The sequence below is a fragment of the Leptonychotes weddellii genome, chromosome 3 (assembly GCF_054177405.1).
Source record: "Leptonychotes weddellii isolate Sample4059 chromosome 3, ASM5417740v2, whole genome shotgun sequence".
Lineage (NCBI taxonomy): Eukaryota > Metazoa > Chordata > Mammalia > Carnivora > Phocidae > Leptonychotes > Leptonychotes weddellii.
Window position 1 is genome coordinate 116937665 of NC_138371.1, and position 23028 is coordinate 116960692.

Here is a 23028-nt window from a genome sequence, read left to right on the forward strand (position 1 = left end):
AAATGTTTTAATTTTCAAATTCTAGGAAGTACTTATAAAATATCACTATGTATTATTCTATTTCCATAATCTTATTAAAATTTTATAAATCTAATTTTCGGGCCCAATGATGAAAGAGAGAGATATCAAAGGGTGTAGAATCAGGAAATAGTAAAAGAATACATATGATTTCATAACTACATTAATATAAGCAAATAAGATGACTCTATTAAGATAATAATAATCTGGAATGTCAAATGTGTAGCACAGTGTTTCACATCTGTCTTGTACTAAAAGCCAGAAAAAAATCAGATTTACTATAAAACCATAAACTCTCATGGACCTATCAAAGAAATGGGAAACCAAAGAGTCTATACTTCTGAGGACAGCAGCTTCCTCCAAAGAGAGCCTCAGGGTGAACATTCGCTCCCCCGTGGCAGAGCTGCAGGCGTAAGAGACAAAGGCATCATGCAAGAGAGTAAGAGGATTTCAGAAAAACTTTTAAATAAACTTCTAAAGGCTGAGTCTGAGCTAGCACAAGAAAGAAGAACCCCTGGGACACAGACACAGGGGGGTCTCCAGCTCCTTGCGTGCTCTTTTGCATAGAGTACTCCTCTTCCTTAGGGAGCACAACACATGAGCCCTATGGGAGAAGCACGAAACAGTCCTGGGCCTAGGGTTTACACCAGTGTTATTCGTGGTTTCCTACCACAGGCGGGAGGTCAGGAAAGTCTCTTCTGCACGTGACCTGCAAAGTGTCACTGCCGTAAGTAGTAAGGTATGGAGCATTGAGAACCTCCATCCCTAATGCCCGGGCATCGTCCTATGGAAGTCACCTAGGGTGACTTCGAGGGTCACCTAGACCAGGACAACAGAGGATCTGCCTGTCTCACATCACCAGGCCAACAAACACAAAGGAACAATCAGAAGCTGACAGCCACTGGAGGAGTGGCAAGAGCATGGAGAGAGAAACCCTCTGAGGCACAGGTGCACAGAGGAGGCCAAAAGGTGTGGGTGGAGCAGGAATTCGGAGAATAACCCTCTTTCCTATTTGTCTTAGTCAGTTGAGGCCACTCTAGCAAAGTATCACAGAGTGGGTGTCTTAAAACCACCGAACTTTATTTTTCATACTTCTGAAGGTTGCAAGTTTATGATCACGGTCTCAGCACAGTCAAGCTCTGGTGAGAACCCTTCTCCATGTTGTAGATACTGACTTCTCTTTCTCTCCTCACATGGCAGAAATAGAGCAACCTAGCTCTCTGGACTCTTTGTAGAAGGGCATTTATCTCATTCATGAGGGCTCCTCCCTCATGACCTAAAACGCCCCTCAAAGTCTGCACCTCCAAATGCCATCACCTTGGGGGTTAGGATTTCAATATGTGAATTTGGAGGGGACGCAGACATGCAGTCCCTAACACCACCCGAAGCAGGGTATATGGTGCTTTGAAAATATTTGTAGCAACAAAACTCAAACCCGGCTCAGCTCCTGACTACATTGCCTCAAATTCCTGCATGATGTTCTCGTGGAAGAAAACGGCATGTCCATTTTCAGGCATCAGTGCTATGTACTTCTGTCTGGCCTTCTGCACAGGCAGATGTACTGTCTCCAAATACACACATGCAGGCACACTGGTACATCATATTCAGAATGTTTTTAAAAAGATAAAGAAAAAATATTGATGGCATCAGGAGTGGGGGTGGGGTGGAAATAAAAGACACATGGCATTCAAAGGAAGAAATCAAAGACTGACATCAAACTTGTTGTCTGAAACTATGTAAGACAGGTGACATTATTACAGTGCTGAAAGAAAAGAAAAAAAGAAAAGTTTACCCAGAACTCTATACACGGCACAAATAACTCTAATAAATGAGGGTGATTGAAACACGTTTTTTCAGACAATCAAACACTCAGCTATTGCCACGAGACCCATGCTACAAGAATTGCTGAAGGGATATATTTTAGGCCGAAGGCATATGATACTGAAAAAAAAAATAGGTTTGTAAAAAGAAATGAAAACCTATATCCAGGAATGGTTAAAAAGAAAATAAATGTAAAAGATATTTTTTTCTTTTTGAATTGCTCTAACAGATAATTGACGCCTAAAGCAAAAACAGTAGCAAAGAATTGTGGTTTATAACGTATATAACATATGGAAAGTAAAATGACAACATTAGCACAGAAGATGAGAGAGAGGAATTAGAAACATACTTACATAAAGTTCTTATGCTACATGTCAACAAAATAAATATTATGTGAAGTTAGACTGTGACAAATTAAAAGTTTATATTGTAAACCTTAGGGCATTCTCTTAAAATATTTTTAAATGTAGGGGTGCCTGGGTGGCTCACTTGATTGAGCATCTGACTCTTGATCTCAGCTCAGGTCTTGATCTCAGGGTCGTGAGTTCAAGCCCCGTGTTGGGCTCCATGCTGGAGTGGAGCCTACTTAAAAAAAAAGAAAAAAAAAAATATATATATACATGTATATATACACACACACAAATATATATATACACACACATATATATACATAATTAAATGTATAAAGAGCCAGAAATGTAAATAAACATGAAATTATGAATAATTTGACAACAGGCAGAAAAAAGGGAAAGTGCAACAAAGAACAGAGTCAATAGGAAAAACAATAGTAATGGGGTAGATTTCAAATCCATCAATATTAATAATTCCATTGAATAAAATGTATGGTCTTAAAAAATGTATAGTCTAAACACACCAATTTAAAGACAGAGATGGTCGTATATAAAAATGCAAAACACAACTATATTACAGTTCATCAACAGGTTAAAAATAAAAGAATAATAAAGACACTATGAAATACTAATCAAAAGAAAGCCAAAAAAAAAAGAAAAAGGGAAGGTGGACTGGCTGTATTAATATAACTAGATATATTTCAAAAGAAAGAATGTTACCAGGTAGGTAAAGGGATATGACTAACATAAGGATGAAAAGGCCAACTCACTGAGAAGGCAGAACAATCCTAAATATGAATGCAGCTAACAACATAACCTTATAATGCAACATGCCATAATTAAAATCGAAACAATAAGGAGAGAAAGGTATAAATATAGTTAGATGGAGACCTTAGTATTCCTCTCTGTAGAACCCGTAGGCAGAAGTTTGGTAGGAATATAGAAATTCTGAACAACACCATCAACAACCTGACAGTGGCAGAATACACTTTTTTCAAGTGCGTGCATATGTAGTATTCACCAAGAGAGACTATATCATGGGCTATAAAACAAATCTTAACATGTTTATACAAATGGAAATCATACAAAATGTGTTCTATGACAACATAATAAACAAAAAATCAATAACAAAATGTATTTGGAAAATCCCCTAATATTTTGCAATTAAACAACATACTTCTAATAACCCTTGGTCAAAGAGGAATTTGCAGAATAATTAGAAAATATTTTGAAACTGAAAATGAAAATAGATCCAAAAAAATAAAATCCATGTTGCAGCTAACATAGCACTTAGAGTGGAATCTATAGGTTTAAAGACTTTATTGGAAAAGAATAAAAGTCTCAGTGATCTTAGCTTCAACTATGACACTATGAAAAGAAAAGCAAACATGTTAAGCCCAAAACAAGCAGAAGAAAGTAAAAGAGATAAGAGCAGAAGGCAATAAATTTTAAAACATAAACCTTGAGAAAAATCCACAAAAACAGAATCTAGTTCTCTGAAATGATCAGTACAACGGATAAAACTCTAGCCGGAATGGTCAAGAGGGAAGATACAAATGATCAATATCAGAAATGGAAGAAGGGGCATCAATACAGATCTTATGACATTATAAGGAAAACAAGTGAATAAAATGAACAACTTGATACTCATAACTTTCACAACTTAAATGAATTGAACACTTTCCCTGAAAGACACTAACTTCTAATCTCAACTCAAGGGTAAAAAGAGTAACCTGAATTGTCCTATACTTATTAAAGTATTATGAATTCACAGTTAAAAACCATCCACCAAAGAAAAATTCGGGTCCAGTTGCTTTATGGTGAATTTTACCAAACATTTAAGGAAGAAATAATACTAGTGCTAAAAACACAAGCAACAAACACTTAATACAAGACGAAAAAACATCCAAGAGGCAAGCGTTATTCTGATAAAAAAAGTCTGACAAAAATAATACAATCAAAGAAAACTACACACTAGTAACTTTTATAAATACGCACAAAAATCCTCAACAAATATTAATTAGTAAATTAAATAGAGCAATATATAAAATTGATAATAACTGTTTTTCCCAGGAATCAAGACTGTTTCAACACTTAAGAACCAATCAATGTGTTGGGGCGCCTGGGTGGCTCAGTCGTTAAGCATCTGCCTTCGGCTCAGGTCATGATCTCAGGGTCCTGGGATCAAGCCCCGCATCGGGCTCCCTGTTCCGCGGGAAGCCTGCTTCTCCCTCTCCCCCTCCCCCTGCCTGTGTTCCCTCTCTCGCTGTGTCTCTCTCTGTCAAATAAATAAATAAAATCTTTAAAAAAAAAAAAAAAGAACCAATCAATGTGATTTATGCTATCCACAGTCTACTGGGGAAAAAAGATCTCTATAGATGCCGTAAATGCATTTGACAAAATTCAACATCCATGCATAATAAAAACTGGCAAAGTATGAATAGAAGGGTAATTTCTTGATTTGATAAGGGACATCTATAAAAATATACAACAACCATCATGTTTATTTTGCAGAGGGCCAGAGAGTATGTAAGTTAGGCTTTGCAGTAAATGAATGGGTGTGGCCATGTTACAATAAAACTATTTATAAAAACTGTCAACGGGCACCTGGGTGGCACAGTCTGTTGGTTAGGCATCCAACTCTTGATTTCGGTTCAGGTCAGGGTCTCAGTCAGAGTCCTGGGATCCAGCCTGCATGGGGCTCAGGCTCAGCGGGGAGTCTGCTTGGGATTTCTCTCCCTCTGCCCCTCCCCTTGTTTTTGTGCATGCACTCTCTTTCTTTCAAATAAATAACATAAATCTTAAAAAAAAAAAAAAAAAACTGTCCAAGGGTCATATTTTCCTGCTGGGCCATAGTTTGCCAGCCCTTGTCTAGTATCTTGATTGTGGTGGTAGTACATGATTGTGTGTGTTTGTCAATGTTTTATATCTCTGTGCCCTGAAAAAAAAAAAAAAAGTAATGCTACAACTTGAAGGCAGCAAAAATGATGAGAGATTGATGTTGACAAATGGAGATAGGGATAGATTAAAAATAAAGAAATATAATAAATATCTAATATATCATAAATATAATAAAATATCAATTGTGATATATTGTTGATAGGTATGTTTGAAAATTCTCATAATAAAACTTTGGGAAGAAATAAAGGTGAATTAGACTTTAATAGTCTATCATTATTTAGTGAAGACTAGAAATGGTTATTTATTATTTATTTAAAAAATTTTTTTAATTTTAAGTTAGATTTAAATGAATAACCTAGGTAAGGACTGATTTCGGTTGAACTAATTTTAATGTGCACTTTTAAAAGGTTTTATATAAATTCCAGTTAGTTAACTTGCAGTGTGATATTAGTTTCAGGTGTACAATATAGTGATTCAACACTTCCATTCATCACCCACTGCCCATCACGTCAAGTGCCCTCCTTAATCCCCGTCACCTATTTCATCCATTCCCCCACCCACCTCCTCTCTGGTAACAATCAGTGTGTTCTCTATAGTTAAGAGTCTGTTCTAACTTCAGACTCTTAACTATGTGTGCATTTTAAAGTCTGCTGTAGACCTTGCTTTATTCTGGATTTGGTGTTTCTATCCTAGCTTCTCCTCTGAGGGTTCTTTCAGAAAGAAATCTCTCTTGAGAGCTCAGATAACATAGGGACTTAACTGGGGCGAAGATAATGATCACTGCCTCCATATTGAAGAAAGGAATATAACAGACCTGAGTAGGATATGATGGTCTGATTTTAGAGCTTGTGGGAAACTTACAATTTATATTATCCAGTGAGGAATAGGTACACGGGAACCCATTTCCTCCCTCCATTCTATGGTGCTTTTTCCTACTGAGCCTGGGGACAGTCTCAGAAGCCAACACACAACCACAACCTACATAAGAAAAACTAAGGCCAAAAGAGGCAACATAGTGCTTCACTACCAGCTGATAAAGAAACCAGAACTCAAGCTCCTTGGGCAGTGCTCTTAGGCAACGTTTTCTTATTTCTGAGATTTCACAGTGTGGCTTATTTGTTTTGTTTCATTTGAAACTTTGCCATTTCCCAGAGATGAGAAGATGTGTGCACTTCAATCATTAATTGAACAAATACAATTCAAGTGAATTTTCACCAGAGATAAGCATTTGACTATATCAGGTGAGTGAGGTGCTAGGCTCAGCTCAACTGGTAATCAGCTTTGTAATCTTAGACAAGAGTGTTCTAGTGTTCATTACCTCATTTCAAAAGAAGAGAGGTTTGGATTATACACAGAAACCTACATATAGAATCAACAATCACACAAATCTTACCATCTACCGCAATGGTATGAATAGCCAGACATTACTTCTTCCTGTCTGGATTATCAAATTTTACTAAAATCAGTCATCACAATAGCTTCCATGAAAGACTAAAAACTGTTTTGTATCAGAGGACACAGACTTGCTTTGGCCTGCCCCCAAAAGCACAAATTGGATCTTTGATATGAAAATTATAGAGAGAAACCTTCTTGCCCAATGTAAGGGAGAATTCTCTGGCAATCAGAGTTGTTCCAAAACTGAAATGGATCACCCTGTGGGATCAAGACTCCAATCCAAAGCCTGGAATGTCTTCCATCACTCAGGCTCCTGAGAAATTCTAGAAGTAGGTGCAAACCTGTTCCATCTGATCTCTAAAGGGCATTCCAGTTCTATGAATTCGTGATTCTATTGTTTTCAAATTTGTATGTATTATAAAATGAAACATATTTTAAATACCTGCTAACTAACCAGAGTGTTTATATCTTATTTCCCTTTATTGATAAATTGTTAGCTCTCTCCTCGCTTCTACGAAACTGGAAAGCCAAATGTGATTATTAATAGCTACCAAAATAGGTAACTTCAAATATTTTATGGATAATTATGTAAGGGAATAAAGAAGCTATGGGAAAACAGTTATAAAGAACTAGTTAGGAGCTTAGTACAAAGCAACATTTTAACCTGGAGCTCTTTAATATCTGAGCAGATTCTGTTCCTATTAGATGGGTTCAAGAAGATGGTACTTTCATTGGAGGCTTGGGCTAGATGACCTCTAAGGTTTTCTAAGAAGGGAAACAGCAAACACAATTCAGAGATATTACAGTTCCTTTGGAGTTCAAAGAGTAGGCATTAAATCTGACTTTCTGGATCACACAAAAAAAATTCTTTCACATCTGACCTTTGTAAGTCACAGCTGTGTGGGAAAAACAGAGATCTGATGAAACTGAGTGTTCACACCATCATTTTTTAACCTGAGCTGTAAATGAGACGGTCAGTCAGTATTTGTTGGCTAATGGGGTTTGGGGTCTTGTTGTTTTAGAACACCAGAATGGAGTAGCACTTGCTAGAGCTCTAGTCACCGCATACGTGTTTGGTAGCTATTGATTTCTATTTCTTATGAGCACGTTAGTGAAATACCAAGTTTCCTCTGCTCTGGCGACATTCACTGAAATTTTTGAAGAAACAAGCCTTTAGAAAAGCTAGAGGGTGCTATTAACGGGCTGAAATATGCATCCAGATCAACTATTCCTGGTAAGTAGTCTGAAGAGAACAAAGTTTCAGGGAGCTTCTGTCACAAAATGTTTGTCCTGTTCCCACAACGGGAACATTTCAAAATTGCTCTCTGCTGTTTATAAACATGACATGATTTCTCAGAGTCACAGTGGAGGTCTAATTACAAGCATGGATGTCAAGACTGTGGGGACGAGCAAAGGAATGATCATAGTGCAAATGAGTCAGAGAACTTCCTTTGAAAGATATTTGTGGATGCCTGGAAGTCTTTAGCATTTTTTTTTCCTACCTTTCCCATAACAGTTTTCGTCAGGGCTACTTGAGTGTCCGATTATATCCTATCGTGTGAAGAAGGCTGTGAGGTTAAGATGAGGTAGGCAGACCTCAGATGCCACATTTAACAGCCCCAATTTCAGATGAGAAGTGTGTAATTCTGTGAACAGACCTCTTGTCTTGTTCTTTCTCACTGTCGGTATTTACACAAAGGATAAGTAACTCCAAACAAAGAGTGAGTCACCTTTTCACCTAGGGCAACCTCCAAGGGCTTGTTATGGCAGCCCAAGAGCTAGTTGAGGGCTCTGACCTTGGAAGTCTCTTCAAAGAACACTGAGTTCTATGCTGTGGCACCAAATCAACGGAGATAAAAAGAACAAAAAGAATTCCTCCCTGCTGTAGGTGTTTCTTTTATTTAATTTTTTTCCTCCCCAAATCAGAGAACAAAAAAGTGGTCTCTGGTGAAAATTTTGCTTTTGCTTAGAAAAATCTGAATGTAGTTATTTTACTCGGTAGAGACTCACATTCTGCTGGACCCCAAAAACGTGCCAAGTTAAGGGGCAGCTTCTATCCTCTCAGTGTTATACTTAAAACCCAAACAGAGATAAAGAGCGCCCACTATCTACTTTCTGAAGACAGCTTACAGAAAACTGTAGCCACACCCTGCCCTCTAGAGCTTATAAAGAGGCATTAGGACCATATCTGTTACCAACCTCCTGGCTCTCCAACCCCATAGTCTATAATGAGAGAACACTTGGAGTAAGTGGCAAGAGAGCCATGAGGTCAAGGTCATACAGTTTTTGTGCTAATTGGAATACCAGATGGATAGACGAAGGTGATGGCTCACCAGCACTACCACCTTCCTAAATCAAGTGAGAAAGACTCTGAGAAAAATCCTTCATAAATTTGGGGGAATTCTACCAGGAAAAACTGGCATCTCAATCCCTGCTGGAGTGTCTGCTCAGGCAATTGGCTCACTCCTCTCTCCCTGGGTCTAGCTCGTCAGGGACAACAGATAGTGTGTTCTGGCCATAAGGTAGCTAGCCGCAGCCTGACCTCCTGCCATGACATGAGGCAAGGTTTTGTGATGCTCTCGGGGAGTGAGTGCTTATCACAGGAAGAAGCCAAGCTTTAACAGTCATGCCCTTCTGTCCTTGCCAGGGTCACAGGACCCCAAAAGGAGCCAACTACTGGTTACAAGAGTTGAGGGACTGGAAGATGTCAGGCAGAGCTGTATTGTGCTTCCAGAGAACTATGCAGTGTGGACGTACACAAGACCCTGTAGAGAACACTCATGCACTCATCAGGAGAGTCATGAGTCATGCCCCGTCATACTGGCTACACAGTATTAGCCTGGGATGCACAACCAACAGGAAAGAGCAGTGACCGGAGTTCCAGTGAAGTCATGAAGACTTGTAACTTTTCTTGTCATCCCTCTTCCCTACAGCCACCAAAGAGGAGAACATGAACAGTTTGTGTCCCTCTTTTCATTCCAGAGTTGGGGTTGAAGGATGAGCAAATGATGGACAATTCTAGGTTTTCTGAGCCATGGGCCAGGCCTTTGTCAGGAAGAGGAAAGCTTTAAACCGATGATAAGACTCAAGTTTTAAACTGAACTGGGACTACCCTTTTTTTTTTAAAGATTTTATTTATTTATTTGACAGAGAGAGAGAGCGAGAGAGAGAGCACTAGCACAAGGAGGGGGAGAGGCAGAGGGAGAGGGAGAGGGAGAAGCAGACTCCCTGCTGAGCAAGGAGGCCAACACAGGGCTTGATCCCAGGACCCTGGGATCATGACTTGAGCCGAAAGCAGACACTTAACCAACTGAGGCTCTAGGTGCTCCTGGGACTACTTTTTAATAACTTAAAGTTTCAGGAACTTGTATCTACTAGACATATCATCAAGGTACAGGAAAATGATATCTGGTAGAGGGTGCATGGGGAGAGTGATCAGAAGAAGTAAAACCATTTCATGTTTAGATTCTAATGAGTTGAGACTCTTTAATAAAGCTTTTACATGAATACATACTTTGCATGAAATTTTGCTTCCAGAATTGTTTCTCAATTGTTTAAAGACCTCTGGAATATCTGAACTAATCAACCAAGGGGAGAATTCAAAATCTACATTTTTTGTAGAAATTCACAATAATGATGATTTTAGTCAGCTGCCCACACTTCAAGAAACACTGACTTAAAGGGACAGTAAGATATGTAAAAGAATGAAACTGGACAACTTTCTTACCCATACACAAAAATAAACTTAGTATGGATTAAGGACTTAAATGTGAGACCTAAAACCATAAAAATCCTAGAAGAGAGCATAGGCATTAATTTCTCTGACATCAGACATAACATCTTTTTAGATGGCAAAGGAAACAAAAGCAAAAATCAACTATTGGAACTACATCAAAATAAAAAGCTTCTGCACAGCAGAGGAAACAGTCAACAAAACTAAAGACAACCTACTGAATGGAAGAAGATATATGCAAGTGACATATCTGATAAAGGGATAATATCCAAAATATATGAAGAACTTATACATCTCAACACTCCCCCCAAAAAATAATCCAGTTTAAAAATGGGCATAAGACATGAACAGTCATTTCTCCGAAGAAGACGTCCAGATGGCCAACAGACACATGAAAAGATGTTCAATATCACTCATCATCAGGGAAATGCAAGTCAAAACCACAATGAGATATCACCTCACACTTGTCAGAATGGCTAAAATCAAAAACACAAGAAACAACAGGTGTTGGCAAAAATGTGGAGAAAAAGGAACCCTTGTGCACTGTTGGTGGGAATGTGAACTGATGCAGCCACTGTGAAAAACAGTATGGAGGTTCCTCAAAAAATTAAATATAGAATTACCACATTATCCAGTAATTCCTCTACTGGGCATTTGCTTAAAGAATATGAAAAGAGTAATTTGAAAGGACACATGCACCGTTACGTTATGCAGTACTATTTACAGTAGCCATATTATGGAAGCAGCCCAAGCATCCATTGATAGATGAATGGATAAAGAAGATGTGCTCTGTGTGTGCGTGTGCATGTGTGTGTGTGATGGAATATTACTCAGCCATAAAAAATGAAATCTTACCATTTGCAACAACATGGTGGATCTAGAGAGTATAATGCTAAGCAGAAAAGTTAGAGAAAGACAAATACCTTATGATTTCACTCATATGTGGAAATTAAGAATCCTACTCAAATTTGGGGGGCAGTATTTGTAGAGGATAAAGGTTTTAGCTCTGGAATTACACAATGAAGTATGAATCAAGTGGCTAGCATTTGTTAGCTCCTGATCCTGGACAAGTGATCTAACTTCTCTAAGCCTATTCCCTCTCAATGAAATGAGATACAAACAACATTTATTATGATTCAATTAAGTGCAGTTACTATGAAGTTCAGATGAGAACAGACATTCAATCATTTATCAGGGTGCCTAACTTCTTAGTTTCTACTATTATTACCACTGTTACTACTACTGCTATTGCTATTCTGAACTCACGAAAACCACTTCAGCGACCCTCCGTCTCTTACACTGACCCTCCCTCATTTAATATCTACTCTTCTTTCCCTATCTTTTGCCCCCATCCCTTGAACCATTTGAATCATGTTGCCAAATACTCTCTCAAAGCGTGCTGATTTCACTTTCAGGGTACCAGATATGTATTGGTCATGACCTAAAATACTTAACCTTCTCTCTGATAAAGAAGTCATTTGGCCAGCAATAGGATGTGCCCAACAATTTAAATCTACATAAATATTTCATTGTTTGAAATCTTACTGTGTTAGTCTTGATAAATCTTGATAAGTCTTAGTAGAGGTGACCTTAAACTTTTTTCCCCCCAGATAAAAAGGAAAATGATGATTATATGTCATACTACAATGATTATCTGGTTTTCTTGAAAATTAAAATGTCTCTTTAAATTAATAAGTGGATCTTCTGCAGCTGTATTTGGGTGTCTATGTGTGTCTGCAGCCCGTTTGCTGAGGTGGTTAGAGTACCTTGCCAAGGGAGAGAATGGGGAGAAACTAGGGACTTATTTCTTGTAATTGCAAGAATACCTTTGGGGGGCTATCTGAGAAGATGGGTAATTCAGGAGGGAGGCTGAGAGTATGAGTACCTGAGCCTATTAGTCAAAAGATGTACCTTTTTTTTTTTTTTCTTAACATATATTGCATTATTTGTTTCAGAGGTACAGATCTGAGATTCAACTGTCTTGCACAATTCACAGCACTTACCAGAGCATATACCCTCCCCAGTGTCTATCACCCAGTCACCCCATCCCTCCCACCCCACCCCCCACTCCAGCAACCAGGGGAGGGGGGTGGGAGGATGGGTTAGCCTGGTGATGGGTATTGAGGAGGGCATGTTCTGCATGGAGCACTGGGTGTTATGCACAAACAATGAATCATGGAACACTACATCTAGAACTGGTGATGTAATGTATGGGGATTAACATAACAATAAAAAAATTAAAAAAAAAGACGTAGAAAAGATGTCAAAAGGAAGAATATACATATATAGAATTGCTTGCCTCTATGAGTCTTTAGCTAGAGGAGAATGTGATCACAAGTTTTCTTTTTCCATTTGCAATTTGGCAGGCCTTATTGAAATGTTCAGATTTGTTAATATCAACCTTTTAAAAGATAAAAATATAAAATAAATCATGGAAATGAGAGGCCGATTTTGTTAGAGAAAAATTGTCAAATAAGTACGTGTTATGGGCAAGATGTATAATCCGGATATTATGAGCAATTCTTAGTTTATGCCTAGGAATTCACTAGAAGCTATTTTTAACAGAGCTCAGATTTCTTCCTATGATACATCTTTTCCTCAGTTCACCCTTCTCCTTATCACGCTCAGCGTGCATAGATTTATATACTATATAATTATGGCATATTCTTAGGCACACACATAATATCAAGTCAAGGCATCAGTCATTTTTCCTTCTCATTGAGAACAAAGTATTTCCTGCTTTATTAACGTGATAGCCTTCATTAATATTCTACTTCTTTGTAAAGTGATGTCAATTTCATGCTTTCTCTTTGCTAAACTGATAACATAAGTCTACCTCTTGATATTTCACACGCATATACATATATGCACACTTTTTTTGCAGGGAATAAGCTATGGCACAGATTTGACTGTTACAGTTGAATTACAATGGATTTTGTAGAAAAATCAAAACTGGCTTTGGGGAAGGCCTTAAAAATTAGCATTCGAAAGTTTTTTTTCCTCCTATTTTACTCCCTATTAGCTTCAGAAAACAAATGACATCTATTTGAGATAGAACTGCTGCTATAATTTAGATAAATTCTCATTATACATTATAAATATAACATCCTATATTTAGTTTGCATATAAATTCTATGTAAAAGGGAACTTCTGACATGAATATTCATTTCATATCCCTGGTATTCTATGTTAAAAATCAAACCCTGAATAAATTAAGAGCCTCAGGGTCATGGCACAGCAGAGCATAGAAATAACCAGGTCTCTGATCAGGCCCCAGGCTCCTTTTAATCCATTGTCCAGTCTTTCCAATGACACTTTTTCTCAGACACTTGCAACGTATAGCTCTGTCATCAGGCTCTTATGCTTGCTTGATAGAACTTTTGTTTTACTTTTTACTCTAGTTTAAATGGGTAATTTGACAGTCTGAGAAGTATATTGGTGTCTGTCTGTCAAGAATCTACCTTTCAAGATAGTTCTCACTGAATTATCTGTGATTAGTTTTCTCTTTTGGTTAGGACTGTATCTCAAGATGACTAAATCCTAAATTTGACCCCTGCAGGAGGCTTTTAGATTTCTTTGCTTATATGCTAAAGTTTATCTTGACAGCAGACATCTATAAGATCTCTTGAAGTTGTTTGATGGGAGAAAGAAGGGTCAATAACCTTCAATACAAGAAAGTCTGAAGGAAAAATCATTCAAAAAGTTTTGCAAGAGATGAGTTACAGTGTATCTATGATACCACAGTGGAAGAATACAAGGGTCACTGCAGACTGTTTTCTAAAGATACAAAACTCAATAGACCTCAATTTAAATAGTCAACAGGATGTTGAACTTCCACAGGAAAGATATTGAAAATAACAGGGAAACATTATTCTGCCACTGTACTAAATCACAAGATATCTGGATCTGTCACACCACGTAAGTTCGTATTGTTGAAACACAGCAAAGTTTCTGAAAGAACAGAAATTCCAAAGCAAAACCATACTACTTCTTAAGGAGATATAGGGATCAAGTTGAGAGATTAAGCTTTACAGTTAGAAAAACTTTTCTACTCAGGAAAAGTTAAAATTTATATTAGGACTATATAAAATGAATAAATCAAAAGTCTTTTTGTCAGGATAAAAAAATGGGAGGTATAAAAGTAATCATTTCTCATAAGTTAGGTTATCAGAGGTCTGGGAAACATCCCCCGAAAATGGAAGGCGAGTAAATTTAGTAGGAATGAAAAAGCATTTCTTTACACAATAAGTAGCTCACAGTGTGACATGGGTTGAAAATCTAAGTCAGTTCAAGAAGACATGCGAAAAACCCCTGCATAGAGCTTCAGTCTATCACTGGAAAAATTGACAGGATGAGGAACACCTTTGTATGCCACTCTTTTCTCTCTAAGTCTTTCAGTCTTGTTATTCCAAATCTAGAACCTCACAACAAAGGGACTGTGAAATGTTTGACCACCTCCTTGGTCAGACCACAGTATTGAATGAGACAAGATGGAAGGCTCATTAATAGAGTTATCGAATCAGACCTGGCCTTTTCCTCTATATCACAACTTTGGTAAAAGGCTATAGCATCCCTACCCTGTTGTCCTTAGCCTCCTCCTCACCTCCCATCCCCTGTCAAAAAAAGACCAATTTTCTCTACCCTAGTAATGATTGCTCCCCAGTACAGGACACTAGGACTCAGTGAGACTCTAAATCTTTCATTTTATTGAGGAAAATATTAAAAAGTCCTGAGAGGTTGTGACCACCCATAATTTAATAGTCTCTCAGTGATAGAACCTGAGCATGTATTCAAATACAGTGAGTTTTCTACAAGAGCCTAATAACGTAGCAGGTACCCCTTTATAGTTATGGATCTAGTAAAACACTTAGAACTCAGTGTCAGATGGGAGGCTCTTAGAATTCATCAGCTTTGATGAATAATATATTGTTTGGACAGATATATTTGATATAGAAAATTCTCCAAACAAGAGGATCATTCATATATATTTTTTATTCTAGAAAATCTCTTTTTATCCTAAAAATTCCCAGATAAATTAACTCCTTGAAGTCAGGATATTTTAAGGAAATGTTGCCTTTAGAAGATATTTCTCTAGGCTGGAATTTTAATTATCACAATTAAATGTGTACCTTATTTAAGCATTCAGCTATGGTCTGGATATAATTTCTAGCCAACTTTCATGGAAAATTCTGTTACAAGTTTTGCAAGTAGGAGGCAGCCAATGAGTCTTAATTGTACAAGTTACTAAAGGTTTAAAGCTTCTATTTTTTAATGTTATTTACCATTTTCTGACATTAAGCAACATATCTCATTGTTTATTATCTATCTAGTCCTCTAGTAAAATTGAAGCTTCATAAGGGCAAGTAATTTTTTCTTCTTCTTTTTTTTTTTTTTACTTTTGTATCACTATTGCCCCACACTGTACTTACTCTACATATTTTCATTAATTGCATAAAGGAAAAGTCTAGAAATACTATATCTGCTTATGCTTCACTGTGTCTGTAGCATTGTTCAAAATTGAATATTCTGTATTTCATTTGGAGTATCAGAATTTTTAGACATTCCATATAAGTTACCCATATGGGAAATTTAACCCTCTAAACGCTTCTTTGATAATTGTTTCCAATGAATTTTCTATGGAGAAAACTCCATAAAGAACATATTCCTAATGTGAGATATTTAATTTAAAAGGGAATAGGCAGGGTCGTCTTATACTGAATATCAACTGCAATGTCATAATTATTTTATGCAAAAAGAACACAGGTTATCTAAACCTTTCTTCTAATTTAAGCAAAATCACACTTTATTCATATCAGATTAATGAGAATGTACTCTATTTTAAAGGTCGCTTAAGAAGGTGTTTTTTTCCAGTACATTTGTAAAACATATCAAATCTCATTGCTATGAACTTTTTTTAATTGTCAGTACTTAGAGCATTTATAATCTCTAAAATCAAAGAGTATATCTATGTCAGATTGAGATACAGTCCTTTTTTTCCCCTGCTTTTTCCACATTTTATAGTCTCTCCAGTAGTTTTGACAGTTAGGCCAAACTGATCTGAGACTGTGAATCATGAAATTTTCACATATTTTCTAATTACTAAATGATGAGATGGATATGATACCAGAGAGGTTTAAAATGATGGGCTAAATTGGAAAATGTGATTTCTCAGCAAACCACAGTAAGATAGAGGAAAGAATAATTAAAATGTAAATTTTAACTATGGCTACAATAACAAGAAGAGAGGAAAACAAAGCTTTTACCAGCTACTTTAAGGTTTTCTACCTTACCAAGATTTGCTGCAGATCCCAAAATATTTTTCTTTCTATGGAAAGAACAGAGACATTGGAGGATGTCATAGTGTTTAATATCCTATTATTTTGATTGAATATGTAATTTCAAAGATAAACTTAATGGATTGATTTTAAAGAATGGTTATAGTTACTTTATGTATAGAATCACTAGTTCTGCAGAGTGATTTATATTTGTCTTTTAGAAGGTGTATCTATTAAGAAAATTAGAATGATCAGTGATATATAGCCAGTGAGAAATGTTGAAAGTCTTTAAAAGACAAGCACACAAACAAAAAACCCAGAAAATCATTCATGGGATGTGAAGTCATTGAAATCACAAATCCTAAAACCTATGGTTACATTTCATAGGCTGCATCTGGGGGCAAGTCCCCCAAAACTTGCAAGGCATTCATTTAGCTTTGGGGATTAGGCTTTGGAGCTACAATGGTCAGGACCGGTTTTAAGTATGCCTACGTCCAAAACTTTAATGACTATTCTTTTCTGGGCAACGAAATTCCATGGCAGCAACACGTTTTTATTATATTTTCTATAGTAACACATTTACCCAGGACCCACGGTAAAATCATCCACTCGACGATGGTTGGTGGTGGACCTTGCCTGTTCAAGTCTGACCTGTCGATGTGCTGAGAGGCAAGCAGCAGCAGGAACAAAAAAGTCAAATAGGACGCTGTATGGCAGATGAACTTGATAAATGGCTTTCTGATGAACAGTCCCAGTGGGCTTTTAGGAGCTATAAGGTAGCACACAGAGAAGACAGGAAAAAGAAGTCCTATGATGAAACACGTCACCATCTTCACTGCCCAGTGCCGTCTCCTCCAGCCTGGGAACTCATCGTACCAGCGAGATGCAAGCAGTTGTTGACAATTGGGCTGAGCAACAAACTAAACAGAAAGGAAAGGAAAAGGAAGAGTCAGTGTCATGTGTGGTGGCTTCAGTTCATCAGTAAGACCACAAATTTATCTTTGGGGTGCCTGGGTGGCTCAGTTGGTTAAGCGACTGCCTTTGGCTCAGGTCATGATCCTGGAGTCCCTGGATCGAGTCCCGCATCAGGCTCCCTGCTCGGCAGGGAGTCTGCTTCTCCTTCTGACCCTCCCCACTCTCATGAGCTCTCTCTCTCTCTCATTCTCTCTGTCTCAAATAAATAAACAAAATCTTAAAAAAAAAAAAAAAGACCACAAATTTATCTTTAAAGGTGGAAGTCCTGTTTTAGATAATTTTATACTGGGTGCCTGATTGGCTCAGTTGGTAGAGTGTGTGACTCTCGATCTTAGGGTTGTGAACTTGAGCCCCACATTGGGGGTAAAGATTACTTAAAAGAATAAAATCTATAAAAAATAATAATTTATAGTTAATAATAAAGTCCTTTAAATCATTCTGTGAATAAAGCCCATTTATTTAACATTTTCTACCCAAGGCATAGTACTATGTGCTTAGCCAGATGTGACAGAAATTTTACTTACTCAAGTACATTGAGTAAGTAAAAATACAGCTGGAGAACACGAATATTCATAGGACACATTGATAAGTGAGCAAAGTTATGTACAAAGGCACAAACATATACATACATATACAAGAACTGTGATATATATATGGCATAAGAAAAGATGTTAATAGTGATTTTTTTCTCAGATTACTGGTTATTTTCTAGTAATGACATTATACTAGATTTTCATTTTTATATTTGGGTGTACTTTTAACATTTTCTGATAAACACCTACTACTTTCATCATTAGAAAAAGTAAATATACTTTCAATTAGGTTGAGGCAATAAGAAAAACATACATGAAAGCAAATTAGTATTACCAGAATTTTGATCATCATAGCTGAATTTGGTGGAAATAAAACAGATAACTTTGCCGGGCGCCTGGGTGGCTCAGTCGTTAAGCGTCTGAACTTCGGCTCAGGTCATGATCCTGGGGTCCTGGGATTGAGTCCCACATCGGGCTCCCTGCTCGGCAGGAAGCCTGCCTCTCCCTCTCCCACTCCCCCTGCTTGTGTTCCTGCTCTAGCTATCTCTCTCTCTGTCAAATAAATAAATAAAATCTTTAAAAAAAAAAAACAGATACTTTGCCTAAGTATAATCAATTACCATATACCAAACATTTCACAAACATAACATCATTTTATCCTGACAACATGTTGGAGATATGGTATAGACCTTACTCTCTTTTAAGGATGAGGATTGAGGGTGTTACAAGAAGTTAGTCAATTTACTCAAGGTTACATATCTAGTAAATGATAAAATATTAGACTAACTGGTCCAGGATTTTTTTTTTTTTTCTGCACACTACCTTTCTCACTGGGACCGACAGCTAGGCATTATATAAATTCAGAGGGAGTTATTTCTTCCAGACGGAATTGTCCAAGAACACTTCCGAGTAGATGTGGACTCTGAAGGGGCAGATTTGTATAAGCAGAGAAGAGAGGGAAAGGCAGTTAAGGTAAGGTATGGTGGGAGAGAGAGAACATATGCCAGCAAGAAGTGTTTAAGGGATGCCCTATGGGCAGTTTGACTGCAGTAGAAGCTTTAGTTTCTTGTAAGGGACTTGGGAAAATTCTATTGGCATCGTATTTCTTTTTCAGCCTTAGCCTGTGTGGATCTCCTTTAGACAAGACTTTGCCCTTACTCTTTTCTGATGGTAAGCAAGAAAAAAATCCTGGAGTTCACATAAAGAGCCTTGATTATCACAAACTAAAAGTTGTTTGAGAGTGAAAAGAGAGACAAGATGATTGACTAAAAGAGCAATTCAATAGTTGAGCTGTGCAAACATATGGGCTGGACATGAAATGATTTCTCATGCAACTGTTTCTCATCACCTTGTCTTGGATACTCTGCTCATCAAAGGACATAGTGGGCAAAGAAATATGTAATAAATCAAATCAAATTTATAATAATGGGCTAAGTAAATATAGATAAAATAAAACTGCATTTCTTTAAGACTGGGATGATGAGGACTGTCTTTATTACTTTGTAAGTAATTAGTAAAATCAAATTTTATAATCGAAAGAATAGCTTTTCTTAACACCGTCCTTGCCTATTATTCTGGTCAAAGTCAGGTATTTGAAAGTCAAAATAGAGTTCTTGCTGATATATCTGCAGAATAATGGCAAGGAGTGCTGTAAGTCATTAACAAGCCCTCTTCTTTTTAAGAGTTGCCACTCCAACACACATACACGATCCTTCCCATCAGCATTTTATAAACAAATCAGTCTATCATTTTCTTTCTAGTTTTTCATATAAAACATTCCTCATACAATTTAGCACAGGTGAAAGGTCTTAGTAAAAGGGAGTTAAACTTACAGAAAATGCAAGATCTAACAAACAGTTGCTGTAATATCTCATTAATCCTCACAAATTGAAGAAACACTGTAAGGGACTAAGTATGAATAACATATTTAACGCATGCAGAAAATGTAAAAGAAAGTTATGTACTTTGTTTAACATGACCTGCGCGAATTCTAGGACTAACCACTTCTGCCCTTCTTGTCCCAAATCTCATTACAACATGAGATACCCCAGGACAACTGAACAAATAATTTCATTAGGAGCATTTAAGGTTTGCTTGGATAAATATTTCTATTGCCTAATACATACATATAGATTGTGTTAAATTACCCAGAAGAAGCAAATTATTCAGTCCTTCTAGAACATCTGCCATTGCCAAGCACTAGGTTAGCCTTAATTTTTACTAATGTTTTTTCTTGAAAGGTCTTTTTCTTTAATTATTGGAAAGTACACATTTGTGCTTAGTAAACGAAGAGTGTACATGATTTTCTACTAAACACAGACACAGTGAGTCTTATGTAGAAGTAAAGAATAGAAATAGGACTATAAGAAGAGCAGGCATGAGTGTATATAATATACAAGTTTTCCCAAATGTGGATATTATTTGACTACAAATCTGTTCTAATCATAGGATTGAAATAACCCAAAAAGTATTCCTATAACCCAAAGGAATAATATAACAACCCAAAAAGAATCACCATAAATCTAAATTCCCTCACTATGGTTTTACATCCTCTCTCTAGTATCCCTGTTCACTACATGCCTATACCAGCACCCCCCAAATTGTATGCTATTAATTAGTAGATTTTCCATGAAAAAATGGGTGTCACATTCAATTAGTTACCAAAATAAGATTAGAAGAATTAAATTTCTAGATTACAGGATTTTTTTAGTCTTTAATTGCTAACGTGGATTCAAACATTTCATTAACTCATGTGTCCCTTCTCCCTTCTATTCTTGGTTCTTTTCTTTCCTTCATGCTTCACAGTGTACTTCATTTCTTCTTTGTCCCCTCCTTCCTGTCTTTCTTTCTCTCTTCTCCTCCACCACCCCCCCCGCCGTCTCTTAGTTTATTTGGATTATTTAGAGGAACACTCAGCTTTATCCCAACTCCCTCTGGAAGATACCCTCAGAGAGGGGGCTATCCTGTTTCTGACACCTGCCACTGGCCCATTCCAACAAAGCCCTTTCCAGATGGGCCATCACATTGCCCACGACATGCTGGGAGCCCACTGCACCTGCCTCCTCTGCATCATCTTTCTACTGCACATTGAGTCACAGGAACTACCCTTCCAGGACTGAGTTACAGTCTCCCTTCTCCCTACAGTTGTTGGCCAATTCTAGCACAACTCCTGTCATCACATTAAAATTCATATTAAGACATAAGGAACATTCAAATTCACATTTGTGCCATGCAATTATAAAAGACATTTAAAAAAAAAAGGAAAAACTTTCTGTCCCTCTTTTCAATAACCTTTAAAAAAAGTTTCAAAAGCCAGATCTCATGATTATATATAGAATCATTGAGTCATAGTTTTGGAATATTAAAAAAACTGTAAAGATTATTGAAATCTAATTTTTACAAATAAAGTGAGATCCAGTATTAATGCTTTTAAAACAACTACTCAAAATACTAAAACACTCCATACCATAAAGGAAACAAAAAAATGATGAAGAAAAAAGATAAAGCTACAAAGTAAAAACAAACAGAAAACCCAAAAACTAAAACCAAAGAAACAAGAAACTTCACTACTACATGGGGAGGAATTAAATATTAACTAGATATGGACATACTCAACAGAAGAGAGTTAAAAAATTAATGGGTCCCTAGTAATTAAAATAACTATTGATCAGATTTACTTGGTGTTTGTCCTTTCTTCATCTTTTCAGTTTTTAAATATATTTTCTAGTTTAAAAATTTATATCCAAGATTCAGACTGCAGCCATATTCTCTATAAGAGCAAAAATCTAGATTCTGGGGACAACCAACCTGGCTATTTTATGCATCTTGACTAAGGTGGATAGTTACCGGTCAGTCTCAATTGAGTTGAGTCTCAAGAGAGTTGAAAGTTTTGAGTTGAATGTATTAGAGTGATTTACATACAGGCAATCTTGTTTCTTTGCTTAAAAAGGACCACAATTTCCTCTGAGTCTTACTGTTTATTTCTGAGCAATTAAAAAATAATCTATATCCTTTGGGGTTTCATTTCCCCTGCCCAGGAATGATTTTCAACAGCTCATTTTGTAATGTTGATAGCAAGGTTTAAGGATTATTTGTAGGCCAAAGAGCTTTAGGGAATTATTTTGTCCATAGCTAAAAACTCTTTCTTCAACTTCAGTCCCTAATTTCCTTCATAGCCCTTTAACCAATGCCCTTTAACCATCTGGGCTTCTCCCTGTTTCTTAGAGATAGCTCTAGTTGTGTTCCTAATTAAAACAGTTCCGGTCTCCTGGAGCCCAGCCATGCTGCATAACTGATCAGACGCTGCTACTTTATTAATCAAACATCATTTTCACCTGGTCCTCCCCTAATTTAATTAAGCCAATAGCATCATCTATGAGTTGGACATTGGCTAGATAAGTGCGGAGAGGACCAAGATCTGGAAGAACCGGTTAAGTCTGTCTTCTGGGAACTCAACATATGTTGGGGACTGATCATGTAACCAGTCTACCAGTTTTTCTAATTTTTTCCTCTTTTTCTATTTTTTGTTTTCCTCACTTAAGGTCAGTCTTCTTACTGAGGTTATGAATAGGCAAATTTAGTTCAGTGAAGATGCCCTTGCTGTCAGATGCACAGCATTCAGACAGCTAGCACATGGTCTATGGTACAGATTAGTGTAAATTAATGCAGAGCATTATATGACATGTTAAAAAAGAGGTAGAGACTAGAGAAGGGATTGTGTCAACGTGAAGTAATCTGGGAAAACTGAAAACAGGAAGCAGAATTTGTAAGTTAAGTCTGAAATGATAGGTAGAATTTGACAGGCACTGTAGTAGGTGGATGTATTTTAATTTAGATTTAGAGAATATCGTGATAAATACTTGAGGATGGAGACGGGTATGTTTAGATGAGCTATCCCTTGTGCTAGAAGATCATTATCAATGGTGAATATACCAGTGATAGAGTGTAAAGGGAAACCACAGCCATATTTTGAGACACAGGTGAAAATGTTTATTGAGGCAATGGTTGAGTCTAGGTCCTTGCGCTCA

General features: G+C 37.0%; 1 protein-coding gene across 5 annotated transcripts in view; it reads right to left on the reverse strand.

Annotated features, from left to right (window-relative positions):
- The window catches only part of TRPC4 (transient receptor potential cation channel subfamily C member 4), a 189362-nt gene that overhangs the window by 37384 nt on the left and 128950 nt on the right, over positions 1-23028 (reverse strand). For 2 of the 5 annotated variants that reach the window (XM_081814845.1, XM_006734013.3), the window contains exon 4: positions 17077-17413. The exons of 1 other annotated variant lie outside the window; for it this stretch is intronic. In XM_081814845.1, the coding sequence (XP_081670971.1) occupies positions 17077-17413 (337 nt within the window). Of the gene's footprint in view, positions 1-2328; positions 2423-17076; positions 17414-23028 lie in introns of those variants that run through there. 2 more of the 5 variants (XM_081814848.1, XM_081814846.1) reach the window with 2 other exon arrangements.